General features: G+C 46.2%; 1 protein-coding gene across 7 annotated transcripts in view; it reads left to right on the top strand.

Annotated features, from left to right (window-relative positions):
- The window catches only part of KCNMB2 (potassium calcium-activated channel subfamily M regulatory beta subunit 2), a 159,200-nt gene extending 156,185 nt beyond the window's left edge, over positions 1-3,015 (top strand). For all 7 annotated transcript variants that reach the window (XM_076341343.1, XM_076341342.1, XM_076341340.1 and 4 more), the window contains one exon: positions 853-3,015. In XM_076341343.1, the coding sequence (XP_076197458.1) occupies positions 853-1,137 (285 nt within the window). In that variant the 3' untranslated portion in view covers positions 1,138-3,015. The remainder of the gene's footprint in view (positions 1-852) is intronic.
- Positions 3,016-16,454: the final 13,439 nt, after the last annotated feature.

The following is a 16,454-nucleotide window of genomic DNA, read 5'->3' as shown; positions in this document are numbered from 1 at the left end:
GGTCAGCACAGCCCGGGTCCACCGTCCTACGTGTCCCATGGAATATCTTCAATGCAGGGACTCCATAAGCTAGTTTTTTAATTAACTTGGTTTTAGTACTCTTTGGGAATGCTAGGTTGAAACTGTGTTAGATAGAGCCGCCCCAAAATCTTCTTTTCTTTGTGACTGAGCCTAAAATTCAAGCAGCATCTTCAGAGAGAAGGAACTGTTGGACTTACGCTGGGGTCAAGAGCAAAAACAAGACTAAGAGCCGTCCTGGTAGCCAGGCTGATCTTCAGCTAGAGCTAGAATGAAAGTCTTCTGGGTTGTCAGTAGGAAAACTGTGTTTTTTTCTAGACTATCTATTTGTCCCTAGTTAAGGCATTTACCCCCACGGGAACATTTGTATAAAGCCCTCTCCTCAGCCTTCTCCTCTGTGAGTGAACTCCTGTGCCCACTATGATCACTTTGATCTGATCCAAGTGAGATCTGAACTACCAGATTTGTATTTACAAAGAGTCAATTACTCATCTAACTGCGAGCATATGCATGCCACTTAAGATGAAGAGATACTTCATCAGTTCCATTTTTGCATGTGTAAATTAGCAATAATAATATATTCACCTATCTCACGAGGCCGCTGTGTAGATTAAAGCATTAATGTTTGTACAGCGCTTGGAGGTTCTCCAATGGGAAATTCTGTAGATGTGCAAAATATTGAGTTTTGTCTGTGATAAATTTATTATTAGCTTAATAGTATTCCACTCTTATTATGAAAAGCATAATCATCTTGAGATTTTCCTGCTTGCCACCTGAAAACAGATATTGTATCTGGTTTGGAGATGCATTTTTCTCCCCCTAATTTCTTCCCAGTGTTCATACATACCCAAGTGCGGTAAGAATTATGAGGAATCCATGTCGCTGGTGAACGTTGTGATGGAAAACTTCAGAAAGTACCAACGCTTCTCCTGCTTCTACGACCCCGAAGGCGTTCAGAAGAACGTGATATTAACCAAACTGTACAGCTCCAACGTGCTGTTCCACTCCCTCTTCTGGCCCACCTGCATGATGATCGGCGGGGTTGCCATCGTTGCAATGGTAAAGCTGACTCAATACCTTTCCCTCCTCTGTGAGAGAATCCAAAGGATCAACAGATAAAAACGAAAACTTGCCGAGATTTAATTACAGCGAAAATACTGTTTTCTCATTCTTCACCAAAGAACCTTAAGTTTGTAACGTGCAAGTCTGTTATAAGTTCCTTACTATATTCTTATAAGTAGAGCAATAATGCAAAAGCTGTTCTATATGCAAACATGATGTTATTATTATGCAGACAATTGAAAAAAATACTGTTTTGTGTTGACCATCTACATGACCTCGTTTTATGCTGAGACTAGTACTTCTGTCTTTTCTACAGCCAAAATAGGGCTGAGTGTGACCATTTGCCAAGCTTAGTTAATTGACATTTTCAATGTAAAGGGTTCTGGGAGAAATTCACTGCTGGACAAAGGGCAGCCAACCACTTGCGCATCACTGAGGTCTCACATCTGGCTCAGTCCATTCCATGGATTTGTGGCTTTGCCTTTTTATTATTGGCTGCAGGGGAGGGGGAAAGCATTGATAGGGTTTTTTTATGGTAAGATGGCACAAAAGGGATGTATTTTGAGGCCAGGATAAGCATACAGTATTTTCAGCCTAAGTAGGACTTGGTGATGCTTTGTCGTTGCTCCCCCAGTTCAGAAGTAAATTTTACACTATGGTGTTTAAGGTCTTTTGGAAAACACTTTGGAGTTTTGTTTTATTTAGTGCTATAATTTCCTTCTGCCATATCAACATCATCTTTGTCACTTGCAGAAGCTGTAGCCAAAAAACAAAAATCACCTTGTTCCATTTTCTATTCTAGTCTGAGCCCTATTGATGGAGATGGGACCAGAACACCTTATATAAAGGTTTATTACTCATTTGTCTTGTATTTGCTACCATATCACTGTAAAGAAAAAAATAACACAATCAGCTATTTTTTCATTTTTTACTTCCAACTATTTTAAATTTTTTTACTTGATATATATACAGATATATAAAGAAAAAGCTATATTATATCTAGTTGTGTATTGGAACTTGATTATGGGGGTTTTTTCCTTTGTTTTTACCAACTGGAAAGTGAACAGTATAACTAATGTATTTATAACCTTCATCGTTGGATAATATCATAACATGGAGGAGCAGCACTGCAGGATCTTATCCAATATTTATGATATTGTTTCGGTCAAAAGTCTCTGTTGCTGTGACATCAGAATTGACAAAAATCTCATCCAATTCTATGGCTCTATTAACTGAATTGTTAGATAATCATCATAATACACCTGGAAATCTCTCCTGACCTTAACTCAATATGCAGTGCTGGCTGACATGAATTATGATTTAAACGGCCCAGGTGCAATGATTTATTGGAAAAACTGAGATTCTGAATAAGATGTTGTCCTAGCTGTCAAATATTTACCATGGGGATCTTGCCAGTATAATTTCATGCACACTATAGTCACGATTTCTGCATAATTTATTTTTATTCCCCTGTAGAAAGCATTCCTTCTTATGTTATGTTTCAAAGACATCTCTCGCAGTTTCTCACTTTGTACCCAGCCTGAAGGACAAATGCAAGGCAGCTCCTGTGAGCACCCTGTGAATTCACTATCCAATAATTCAAAGAAATCATTTACAGGCCTATTCAAACCAAGAAACTAACTTTTTTCCCCTCAAAAAGACTGCAAAGCAAGTATCCTGCCTAGTTCATCTATATGTAAGTACCTTTCCGCAATGTAGCATTAAAAATTTCAAGATGTTACAAAACTTTACAAGTCATGCAAGTGTAACGTGAGCTGTAAAAAAATGAGTTCTCAGCAGTGAAAATGAACCTGCAATCTTGTAATCAATAGTATAATTTTCCTTAGGTAAATAAATTCCTGGAGGGTGGGGGTATAATCAGGGCTCCAAACATATGTAATAAAAATATTAAATTAAATCTTCCAGATTTCAATATCTTCTGCCTTCAGATCTGGCTTGTTTCATTAGAGTTTTCTTTGTAGCTTCTGTTACCACAAAATGAAGAGTGCTGATGCAACAGGGAATTCATAAAGGTTTATTTGCAAAAATGTAGTTTTGATCAATCCGTGGGATTCACAGAAACCATCGTCAGTGGATCTGGGCACCTTTGGCATCAGTGGGACTGGAGTTGCAGAGTCTTTGGTGGACTGACAGCAACCTTTATTCGACCTCCCGTCCACCAGCAGAAAGCATGACTCACCCCAGGTGCCAGCATGGATGGGGGGACAGAAATGGGGGACCAAGGCCCCACTGCCATGGTACCCCACCCCTCCGCTGCACGGGCATGGGTACCACCATGCAGGGACATGGGGATTCCTCGCCTGGTGCCCATGACGCGTGGGGCTCCAGGCTGCAGATGCTCATTGTTGTTACAAAACCTTATTCTGCAGGTTTTGCCAAGAGCGGAGGTATCTAGGTGAGGCTCCCAGAACCACACAGCCGAGGAGGCATCTTGACCCATTTCTAGACAGCCCAGGTGGCTCCCAGGGTGCATCTTCATCCTTAACAAAGTTGTTTTCCCTTCAAGCAGAGAGGTTTGATCCGTGGCCGGTGTTGCCATCCTCATGGATGTCCTTCATCCATCTCCCCGCCATCAGCTTGGTCACTGATGCCAAAGGAAGGACCATGTTGCCATCTGCGATTCACAAATCAGAAATGGTGCACGGCCTCACTAGCAAAGAGCTGTGGTAGCTTTTCCACCCCATTACGGACACTGATGTTGGACGTTTACATGACGATTTACATGGCCTGTGATAAAGTGGCTCTTTGGTTGTGGGCGTGACATTTTTAGCACCTGTATTTGTGCATTTTGGTTCTGGTGACAGGAACGCTGATTGCTCCTGACATTTACACGTCAAATGCTGCTTTCAACATGCTGCGCCATAAACATTTCACCAGCACTCCTGTGGGTGAAACATCTTGATGCTGTTGCAGTCTATAATCATTTTGTTGATATTAACAGAGAGATCTGTGGGATCACAAAACAACTTGAGTAATTGGATGGAGTGAGGTAAAACAATAATTTTAAAGGGAATTATCCACCTGATCACTGGCACAGTTAACCCCCTACTGAAGCATTAGCACTGCAAACACGATTTTGACAACTCCTGCTGCCCCAAAGAGAGGTTGTGTTTCAGAGGAGACATTACCCTGTGCTATTTCTTTCTCTACTTCCATTTTAATAGCATGTTTATCCCCTGCAGAAGGAACTGATGTTCATGTAGGCAGCTCAAATGAATGAGAAATACACAGTAGCGAAATTCAGTGATCAGACAAATCCACCATGTTTCTGAGACCAGTCTTGACTCTTCCCAGCACAAACATTTCACCTCTTGATGTCCCAGCTGGGCATTTGGGACAGCAGGGAACAATCAGTGCTGCAAAACCCCTGAATGGAAAAGTGCAATATGAAAAGAGCAGTGCAGTATTCAAAGGCATTATGAGCCTGAGAGGCACCCTTGTGGGATTTAAAGCATACATAAGTATTCCAGGTGCCAAATTCACATGGCCTTTTAATAGTTGTTATTTTCTTAATTAGATTATTTATGTCAGGTCCTAGTTCTATTCTGGAACAGCTAAATCTGAAGCTGAAGTGTGAACATCCCTGCTGTAATACTCTGAAACTTGGCACCTTGCAGCAGACTTACTAAATGTCATCAGCTAGGACAGTGGAGAGCATATTTTGGTTTAGCTTTTCTAATTGAGGTGGTGTCACTTTATCTCACAAAATGTACCCAGAGTGCAGGTGTACCCAACTCCAGTGTGAGTTTGAGGTGAATACAGAAAGGAGAGAGGGCTCAGGAAACACAAGAGCCTACACATCTTAAGAAAACGCAAATGCAGCGATTTCAAGTCTGAGGGACAAAAAGGGACTGAAGTCCCAAGGCAAGGCTGGGGATGCTGCTGGCTTCGCATCCTCGTCCCCATCACCAGCCACAGAAGAGTTCAATGGAAGAAGCTGCTGAGAAAGGACTGACTGGTGTAAGCCTTGTCCAAGCAGATTCCTATGCTTGTTTGACTATGAAAGGTGTGACTTTACGGCAATACAACTGTACTAGTATAACCTCTACAGGGAATGGCAATTTCAAGGTAATACCACCTTAAAAATTGGTCAGCTAATTTTCCTTCTCATACAGTCATGCCCTTATTAAAGCAGCTGCAGCCATTCAAGTGGATTGAACCAATATCTTTGCAGCAACACAATTTTTTCATAGACTCAGCATCTGAGCACAGTAGCATCAACTCTCCATTAGCCACTGTACTGCTCATCATCTAGCAAAGATTTGGGAAACACCTCACTTTTCTGCTCCAGTGAACACTTGTCACTTCCCAGCACTCAATTTTGCAGAAAGAAACCACCCACAGTTTGTGGCATCTCACAACTGGATACAAAACTTTGCCAACTCATTTTTGTTGTGCAGGAAAGAGTGAAAAGCAGGGCTAAATATCAATTATTTTGTTTCAGTGCTTTGAAAACAAGATGTTTCCATTTTTCAGTTTGAATTGATGTTGCCTTTTAAAATCCAGGGGTGGGGGTAGGTTTTTTATTAGGAAAGCTTGAAAAATAAATGTAATAGTTCCTCTGACGTGAAACAAAACTATCAGCAATTGCTCGGTTCACCAAACATTTTGAACATTTTATTTTTTTGAGGCTGACCAGCACCACATTTTCTTTCTTCCATTTTTCTCACCCATCAGCAAAGTGCAGAATCAGTCACACAGACATAACCACCAGCAGCCCCGCACAGGCTCCAGCCAGGCTCAGGTGATCATTGTCTCAGAGAACATCACTGACCATTACTCTGAGCAAAGCAAAGCACAGCACCTACCTCAAAGAGTACAACAGCTGCTAAATTCAGAGGCACTGGGAAGGAGGAAAGGAGCGTTTATCCATTATCATTACCTGTGTGGGGCAGCGGCCACCAGACATCAGCTCCTTTCCCAGGTGCAGACATCCCTGCAGAAGATGTTGCTGCTCCAAAGAGCAGTTCATGTGCACTTTAAGCCAAACCAGCTTAATTTTTTGGGTGGTTTTTGTTTTGGGGGTTGTTTTTTTTTTTTTGTTATATTTTGGGTTTGGGGTTTTGTTTTGTTTTCCCACAAAATGGAGCGGTCAGGCCACACAACTCAATTGTTTGAACTGCTGCAATTAGGGAGGACCCTGCGGGCAGAGCCCATGGCCAGTACACCTGGGTGGGTGGACTCAGCATGCCATTTTAGCCCCAGGAGCACAGCCAGCACAGCACTTGGCCCATTATGCATTGGCTCTCCCAAGCTGTGTCCTCTCTTGTGTTTTGAGAATTTGCAGTGAAACAGGAGGGGCGAATGCCTCATGCACTGCCCCGCAAAGCCGTGCCGCCTCCAGCCACATGCCAGTCCCTCAACAAGCTGTTTTTTGGCCCCGACCTGCAGTTGCTGAATGTAAAACAAACCTCATTTCACACAAAGGACTTTTTGTCCTTTAGAAAGGATCTGAAAAAAAATTGGAACTGCTGCCAGGTGAATTCACACCAGGCTTTTTTAAATTAATCAAATTTCTCCAAACACTGAAAAAATGTGTTAACATTAGCAGAACCCTCCATAGAAGCCTGTCTACTTTTTATAGTTCTCCATTTTCATACAGGGAGCTGGTAAGTGAGTATATATTTTTAACTGAACTACCTTTATTCAGGTGAGAATTTAGCGTATTTCATTGTCTAGTGATTTTATTGTAATATAGAGTGTAAGAGATGCTCATTCTAAAATGCTCTGCAAACTCTATATGTCCAGCAATACTAAAGCATGGCCATTTCCAGGTAGAAGAGCAGCAAATGACTCATAAAAAAAGATGAGCAGAGATGGGGAATCAGCTTTCTCATCCAAAACACAGAAAAGGCTTGTTTACTTTGGAAGTTCAAGAAAAACAGGTGAGAAGTAGAAGCATCTCCCAAAGGAGTCAGGCACGTCAGATTTAGGGGAGCAGATATGTTCACCCCCTCTGGTAAAGAAGGGGCTGATCCTGCCATGTTATAGGTTGCAAAAAAAAAAAAAATTATGGCTATTTTTTCAGGAGTGTCCTCCATTTCTAATGCATTATAGGGAAAAATGTTAGAAAACTGCTGAAACACTGTGTTTGTCACTCAGTTCACCCCAAGCAAGCTTCATTTTTAAATACACCATTTTGTTCCAAAAGTTAGATTAATTTGGCTTGGAAGATAATACACAAATAAAATTTGAACCTGAAATGGAGTGATCTGCCACTATTCCACTGAGCTCTTTATATTGACCCAGCTTTATTTTTTTCAGGTTTTTTAGTTTGCAGAAAATTTTGAAGATTTTCATTTTTCATCCCATATGCAGGATAGGAAAAAAACAGCTAAAATATTGTGGAACTGAAAACATCCTTCCCACACAACTTAGGCTAAAATGTCCAAGAAAAAGTCTCCTAGGGTAGACTTTCTAATATATCATGTGATAATGTATATGAGGAAGGTGGGAGGTTTCATCATCATCTCTCTCCTTAAAGTCTCCAACCTGGCTATTCTTTTGCATAACTGCAATTACTATTCTGTATTTAATTATAAAAGCACTTTTTAATACCCAGCCACCCGCACACTTAAATCCAAATCACAGGCAAAGTATCTCCTGTGCCAGAGGCTGCTGGGCAGCTCCAGACCCAAAAATCAAGTGGGCAAGAAAGAAGAGCACTTACAGTTTTAATCACCATGCACATAAGCTCTGCTATATTCATCACAGATTAAGTAGGAAGCAAAGTGTGATGACTAAGCAGCAGCACCTTAATCACTCCCCTTACAAGCAAGAGTTCAAAGCCATTAATACTGCAAGACAGCTGAACAATACAACAGGAGTTTGCTAAAACTGCAGAAAGCTGCAAAACCCAACACGGAGGGAGTCCTGGTGTAATTAGTTGCTGCTTCCTCTGCACCGCTTTACCACATGCTTAAAGACGGGTGGGAAAGCAAGTTAGTACCAGCAGCAGCGCATTTCCCACCACCGGCCGCTCTCTTCCCTCCCCAGCACATGCTAGCTCCCGCCCTGGCACAGAGGAGTTGCTGGGACTCAGCCTCCAAGTATTGGACATTATCTCCCACCCAATAGCAAAACACAGGCCAGGCAATCTATTCTAGAGAGTGCTATTTTGTAGCATGTAAACTGCCATGGGCAAGTCCCATCAGTCCAATGTTTCTATTAAACAGCCTCAAGGAAAGAGTGGGAAAGCAGGCAGGGAAAAAGACAAATAGCAAACATGAATAAATGAGACATTCTGCTTTGCTCAGGAGAAACGAGGATCATCTGCTTCCACGCGGGCATTTCCCAGGGCACGAGTTGTTTGGGGGCCTCACCCTGCACAGGCAGCACTGGGTGTTGCAGTCTGACTAGCCGGGACACACCAGACACACAACCCTTGGTCTAGCTACCACCACCTCTCCTGCTGACAGACCTGTCCCTGGAGGTATGCCCAAAGGCAAGTCAGAGGCCACAAAACTCTTGTGCAGGTGGCATGCCCTGTTTGGAAATAATGCCCAGGATTTCACTTCATGGGTACAACGCATGGCCCTTCACGAATCTCTGCTTCCCAAGGAGTAGCTGCTTATTAGTCCCACCGAACCAGATGGTAAAATTTTTAAGAATTCAGTATCAAAACCAAAAAACAAAGAAAAATTTCCAAGGAAAGAGAACGTCCAGTCTGGACATCTGACCTTGGTCCACTGAGATCAGCAGCCAAACCTCCACTGACTTCAAGCAAATCAGGATTCAAGAGCAGCCCAATGAGTGAATCAATGTGGAAAGCAAGTACTTTCTCCAGCAGCAGAGCTGCCCACACTGGTGCTCTCTGTAGGTGCTCACCGCTCGCATTCACTCATACCTGGGCTGGGACAGCATCATTAACTTACCAGCAACCTCCATGTCAAAGAGGCTTGTGTCAGGCAAACCTCAAAAAAAAAAAAGTTGCAGAAAGTTGCAATGGAAACATTTCCAGCACGACTCTACTGACCCAAAGGGTCCACCTTCTCTGAAGTCACTGGTGATTTTTTCTCCTCTGTTTATCAAAGACAAGAAGTTGAAGACAGACCTCCTCCTCTGTGGCACAGAGTGGACACATGGGATCAGCTGCCTTTGAGACACGCTGCATTACCAAGCACTGAGATATTCAGCAGCTTTAGGGCTGAGTATTCAGCTGCTCAGGTCCCCTCATGGTGCATCCCCACGGCAATCACCGGAGGCACCATGATAAACCAGCAGACCTGGGTCCCACCAGCTGGGCAGCAGGTGAGGAGGGATTGCAAATGCTGCAAAACCCACACAGAGGGCAGCAGAAACACTGGGCTGGGCTCTGGGGACAGCAGTGCCCAGTGGCATTGGGGAAAGGACACCCCAACACCTGGTAGGCAAGTGCCCTGAGTACAGGGCTTGTCAATGAACAGGAGCAGAGTCAGAAGCTGTGATGGAGTTGGCTGCGAGTAGAGAATTTGATCAATCTCATTTAAAAAACCCCTAATTTTCTGCTAATATTCCACCACACCATTTTTCACTCTTAACTCAAAGCGTCCTATGGAGGACACCGGGCAGAGCTATCCAGGGGGCTTTCCCTGTATTAGGGAGCACCAAAATTAGAACTGGCATTAGAGGGAATTCAGATCCTCTCCTGTCAGAACCAGGTCTTTACATATCTCCGACCAGCAGGTTAATCCTGAGACAGGAGCCAGGAGTGAGGGACTGCAGCCTATGTCACAGAGGGGCACAGGGGAGCCTGGGCAGTATCGGATGCCCTTGCCCCAACAGCAAGTGATGCCTGCTCCTGAGCCCCCCTAAGTCTGCATGCAGGAATTTGGGAGGCACTCACTGCTCCTGATTTTCTGGTGTCCTGCCATTAGCTCTGTGCTGCTGGGCAGTCACCTTAAGGAGGGAAAACACCTGCAGTCCAAGGTTTCTGTTGCCATCTCTGGCAGGCCTTCATCTCGAGCCAATAACATTCTGTCCACAAATAGCAAATTAATGATCTAGGAAATTTGTTGTTCCCTCGTACCCTTTCAGAGTCCCCTCCCACCCCTTCTGGCCCCTCTCCAGGTCACAACTTGGCCATGCTGGTCAACACATTCAGGAAAGCAGGAGAAGCAAAGCCAAAATGCCATCCACTTCCCATCATCAGAGCCATGTAAACTGGATCAGCACTAATCCAAATTAAGATGCTTGGGCAAGGAGGCCTTGGTGTCACCAGCCCTTTGACTTTGGTGCTGGCCATCACCACCAGCAGCTTGCTATGGACCCATTACCACAAATGACTCAAAGGTCCCCAAAGGAGAGTGTGAGGAAGGAGCATCCAGGGCCCTCTCACACAGCCATTGGCCACTAACCCTTCTGCAGGGCTGAACCACGTGCCCGGCCCCCAAACCCTGCTGCCCCATGCCTGAGATAACCCTCAAAGCTCTCACACCCCATGCCAAGAGCAGGACAGGAGGTGGCAGTCCACCTTGGGCATGCCATCAGGCACGCGGCACTGAGTAAGTCCCAAATAGCCACTTCATTTCTTCTGTGTCTGTGGTGTAGATATCTCAGTAGTGATCTTTATCCCTTATGTACAGTGGTTTGCAGGAGCTGCCTAGAGCATGGCAGTGCTATAACCATTGCCCCAAGCTCACAAGCCATCCTGCCCGCTGCAGAGGCTGTGCATGCACACCCATGGGTGGGCTGGTCCTCTTCTCCATTATGTGACTGGAAATACGCACCTGTCTTTCCTTCATGTCGCCTCAGCTGTTTAACAAGCTAGCCCAACAATTACTTCCAGCCTTGGATAAAAGTCTCCTGCCCTGATGCTGTTAAATTATGTAGAATGAGATAATAATTACACCCTAAAAGAACCCCAAACTCTACACTTAACATTATTCAGGTTGCAAAAGCAAGCACTCAAAAGTTACAAAATGCCAGAAATAGAGCTACCTGAATAGCCTCCATGCAGTGCCGCTTGCATATACGCATTATGATACAAGCTTTAACTATACAGTGATAGACGATTTTCCACAGGACCCCTGGCAGTGCCCCAGATGAATGATGTTTAGTTAACAAGTTGTTCTTCAACATATTTTTTAACCCCTGTTGTTCAGCGTGCGCCCTCAATGCCTTATTGCACCACTGCCAAATGCTGCTCTGCCAGCAGAACTGTTTGGCTCCTTCTCCAGGGCACAAAGCAGCTCCATCCAGAGATAGCCACGCAACCCCTGAGCAGCCCAGCTCGGAGATGGACACCAGCAGACACTCAGATTAAGCCGGTTTTCCACAGCAGAGCATCATGCAAAGTTAGCTACAAGGCTCTGGTACCCAGGGTAGGGTCGCAGCCAAGGTACCATACAGTCAGAGCAAGGATGGAAGAGGGAGACATGTCTGATGTCCTTCAGAGGAGGACACTGCTGTGATGCCTGTGAGGGTGGTGCAGATTAAGTTAAGGGAGGTTGATGGACAGCCTTCCTTTCCTCAAAATCCCGCAGATCCATTTCCTGCTTAACTCTGCCAAGCATCGGTAAAACTGCCGTGCTGGCGCAATGCAAACACTGGGCTCAGCTCTTAGCAGAGTACAGCCCAAGCAGGTCAGCTCCCTGCCAAAAACAACCTGAAGGAAACATTTTGACAGCTTCAGATTGATCATTTTCAGACATTTCTGACCCTGGGAAGTAGGGCCAGTTTACTTTTAGTTTTTAACTCCATAGTGTTAAAATCCTAGGAAAGTGCTGCAGGACAGAAGACCCCATCAGCTCCCCTTCAGTGCCCTGCACCAGAGTTGAATTTACCCCTTGGCTCTGGATGGCTGCTGCCAGTTGAGCAGCATGTCACCAAACCACCCACCGCACCCCACAGCCAAAGGGGTCCCCGGTGAAGTGCCAGTCCCCTCCACCACCCCCGCTCCAGGAGCCTGCGTATGCTGACTCCCCCACCTCTCCCCAGAAAGGTCTGCCAACTTGTTTCGAGGCAGAGCAGATAGACAAGAATGAGACCAGCAAACAGACTTTCCCCGAAACCCTTATCTCTGGCCATTCCCCAAATAAAATAAAAATCTATTGACACAGATACTTTACAGCCACCAGAGACCACGTTCCTCCAGTTCATCCTGGCCTTACCTGTATGCCAGGCCAAAGATCAGGGTGTTTGTGCACTTGAAAAAGTGGGAACTTGTCAAAAACAGCCATCAGCCCCACAGATAGACTGAATCCTATTCCCCTCACAGAGGATTCTTCCCAGAAAATCCCTACAATAAGCCATGAGTGTCCACCCGGATTTGCCATCAGTTGTCAACCAGCAGCAGCCATGATGCACATCACCATATTCTAGCAAAATGTGGTGAAACATGATAAGGCAAAGCAACAATCAGGAAGAAATGAAGCAAAACTAATTGACTTACCTGGATTGTTTCAAAACTTTTTCCCCCTGGTGACTACTGCTTCACAGATAGTAGAAACAGCGTAATAGACTCTTTTCTCACCGGTCCTTGTTTTCAGTGTTGCCACCTTTTTTTTTTTTTTTTTTAACATTTGGTTTGAATCTGGCAGAGTTCTTGCTCAGTGACTCCAGGGTATCTCCAGCATACGAAATATAAAGAATTAATGCAACCTCAATGCATAACACATTTGCACTGTGTGGCATCTCCTGTTTCTTGGGAAGCAAATAAGCATATGCAAGTTGCAAAACAAAGCTTTTTGAACTGAAAAAAAAAATGAATTACATTTACCTTCTCAATATTACATGGTTCTATGGAAGATGAGACAGTCTAGCAGCACACTAAGACAGGGACTGTGTAGCAGTTCAGGACTTTTCTATGCTGACTGTGGGTTTCAAGCTGTACCTGAGCCTCACCTTCCATACATAATTGGGCTTGAGGTGCCTCAGAAGTACAAGTGCTGCTGCTAGCTTCATGGTTCAGGGGGCTGTTGCAAAGAAAAGGAAGCAGGAGACTGAAAAGACTAAAACCAGCAAGATTTCATGGGAGCCCAGGAGCTCCCTTTCACAGAACACGTCAATGACACAGAAAATTGTCCTCCAGTAAAGTTTTTCTCTCCAATGCTAACCAGTATCAGCTGTTTGCTCCCTACGCCCAGTGGTGTCCATCTGGGATCTGCCACTGCAGACCATGAGCCCCTTGGGCATGAAGCCATCTTCTGCTCTGGTTTTACAGTACTGAGTACAGCTGAGCCTTGATACACACAGCTGAAGCTACCTTACACTTACCAAAGTAAGCATGAGCACCGGAAACAACTTTATGGCTGATTCTCTAGTGAAAAAACCTCTCTGCAGCCTGGAGCTGGTTGGGTCTCTGAACACTTTTCCCCAGGGCTGAATCGCTGCAGAGTAGGAACTGCACAGGGTACAACCACAAAACCTCTTTATGATCCACCAGCCACAAGGAAGAAATTTTAACCCATCAGCCAAGGGCACATCCAGGGTACACAGGGCTGTGGTGTTGTGCCAGTCTTGGTTGGGGTAACATGTAGAGAAGAGGTAGATATTTGCTTGGGAAATTTTTCCTTTCTTTTTTTTTTTTGGAATCTATTTTCAACGCTCTTTGTCATATCTCTGCAATCTATTTGTACAGCATTCATCTTCTCATCAGTGATGAGGGTCGCCTAGGGTGAGGCAGTCAGCCCCACGCATTATGACTGCTGCTGCTAAGAAAAAAAGGAGGGTAATTGTCGTAGGCGATTCCCTTCTGAGGGGAACAGAGGGCCCGATATGCCGACCGGACCCGTCCCACAGGGAAGTCTGCTGCCTCCCTGGGGCCCGGGTCAGAGACATCACTAGGAAGCTCCCTGGTTTGGTACGGCCTTCTGATTACTACCCGCTGCTGGTTATACAGGCTGGCAGTGATGAGGTTGCAGAGAGAAGTCCTGCAGCGATCAAAAGGGACTTCAGGGCACTGGGGCGACTGGTTCAAGGATCGGGAGCACAGGTAGTGTTTTCCTCTATCCCTACAGTGGCAGGGAAGGATACCGAAAGGAGCAGGAAAACACACCTGATCAACGCGTGACTCAGGGGCTGGTGCCATCGGAGGAATTTTGGCTTTTTTGATCATGGGGAGGTTTACATGGCACCAGGCCTGCTGGTGACAGACGGAGTCCAGCTGTCTCACAAGGGAAAAAGGATCATGGCTCATGAATTGGCAGGGCTCATTGAGAGGGCTTTAAACTAGGTTCGAAGGGGGAAGGGGATAAAACCAGGCTCGCTAGAGATGAGCCGAGGGGTGGCGTGCCGATGCCGGGGGCGAAATCGATAGCCCAGCTCAAGTGCATATACACCAATGCACGCAGCATGGGCGGCAAGCAGGAGGAGCTGGAAGCCATTGTGCAGCGGGAGAGATATGACTTAGTCGCCATCACAGAAACATGGTGGGGTGACTCTCATGATTGGAGTGCTGCAATGGATGGCTATAGACTCTTCAGAAGGGACAGGCGAGGAAGGAGAGGCGGTGGGGTGGCCCTGTATGTTAGGGAGTGTTTCGATTGTATAGAGCTCAACGATTGTGATGATGATATGGTCGAGTGTCTATGGGTAAGGATGAGGGGGAAGGCCAACGAGGCAGATATCCTGCTGGGAGTCTGTTATAGACCACCCAACCAGGATGAAGGGGCGGATGAAGCGTTCTATAAGCGGCTGGCAGAAGTCTCTCAATCGCTAGCCCTTGTTCTCATGGGGGACTTCAACTTCCCGGACGTCTGCTGGAAATACAACACGGCAGAGAGGAAGCAGTCTAGGAGGTTCCTGGAGCGTGTGGAAGACAACTTCCTGACACAGCTGGTAAGTGAGCCTACCAGGGGAGGTGCCTCGCTTGACCTGCTGTTTACAAACAGAGAAGGACTGGTGGGAGATGTGGTGGTCGGAGGCCGTCTTGGGCTTAGCGACCATGAAACGATAGAATTCTCCATTCTTGGTGAAGTAAGGAGGGGGGGCAGCAAAACCACAACCATGGACTTCCGGAGGGCGGACTTTGGCCTGTTCAGGACGTTGGTTGAGAGAGTCCCATGGGAGACGGTCCTGAAGGGCAAAGGGGTCCAGGAAGGCTGGACGATCTTCAAGAAGGAAGTCTTAAAGGCGCAGGAGCAGGCTGTCCCTGTACGCCGTAAGAAGAACGGGCGGGGAAGACGACCAGCCTGGCTGAACGGGGAGCTCTTGCTGGGACTCAGGAAAAAAAGGAGAGTTTACTGCTTGTGGAAGAAGGTGCAGGCGACTCAAGAAGAGTACAGGGATCTCGTTAGGTTGTGCAGAGAAGAAATGAGAAAGGCAAAAGCCCAGCTAGAACGCAATCTGGCCGCTGTCGTTAAAGACAACAAAAAAAGTTTTTACAAATATATTAATGATAAGAAAAGAGCCAAGGAGAATCTCCATCCTTTATTGGATGCAGGGGGGAACATTGTCACTGAGGATGAGGAAAAGGCTGAGGTACTCAATGCCTTCTTTGCCTCAGTCTTTAACAGGCAGACCAGTTATCCTCAGGGTACTCGGCCCCCCGAGCTGGAAGACGGGGACGGCGAGCAGGATGGACCCCCGGTAATCCAAGAGGAAGCAGTCAATGACCTGCTATGCCACCTGGATGCTCACAAGTCTATGGGGCCGGATGGGATCCACCCGAGAGTGCTGAGGGAGCTGGCGGAGGAGCTCGCCAAGCCACTCTCCATCATTTATCAGCAGTCCTGGTTAACGGGGGAGGTCCCGGACGACTGGAGGCTTGCCAATGTGACGCCCATCCACAAGAAGGGCCGGAAGGAGGATCCGGGGAACTACAGGCCTGTCAGCCTGACCTCGGTGCCGGGGAAGATTATGGAGTGGTTCATCTTGAGGGCGCTCACAAGGCATGAGCGGGACAACCAGGGGATCAGGCCCAGCCAGCACAGGTTCATGAGAGGCAGGTCCTGCTTGACCAACCTGATCTCCTTCTATGACCAGGTGACCCGCCTCGTGGATGAAGGAAAGGCTGTGGATGTGGTCTACCTGGACTTCAGCAAGGCCTTTGACACCGTCTCCCACAGCATTCTCCTCGAGAAGCTGGCGGCTCACGGCTTAGACAGGTGGACTCTGTGCTGGGTCAAAAACTTGCTGGACGGCCGGGCCCAGAGAGTTGTGGTGAATGGAGTCAAATCCAGTTGGCGGCCAGTCACGAGCGGTGTTCCCCAGGGCTCAGTTTTGGGGTCGGTCTTGTTTAATATCTTTATCGATGATCTGGATGAGGGGATCGAGTGCACCCTCAGTAAGTTTGCAGACGACACCAAGTTGGGCGGGAGTGTTGATCTGCTCGAGGGTAGGAAGGCTCTGCAGAGGGACCTGGACAGGCTGGATCGATGGGCCCAGGCCAACTGTATGAGGTTCAACAAGGCCAAGTGCCGGGTCCTGCACTT

The sequence above is a fragment of the Aptenodytes patagonicus genome, chromosome 6, assembly GCF_965638725.1.
Source record: "Aptenodytes patagonicus chromosome 6, bAptPat1.pri.cur, whole genome shotgun sequence".
Classification (NCBI taxonomy): Eukaryota; Metazoa; Chordata; class Aves; order Sphenisciformes; family Spheniscidae; genus Aptenodytes; species Aptenodytes patagonicus.
Note: the sequence above shows the minus strand (reverse complement) of the source record. Positions and strands in the feature narration are given on the sequence as shown.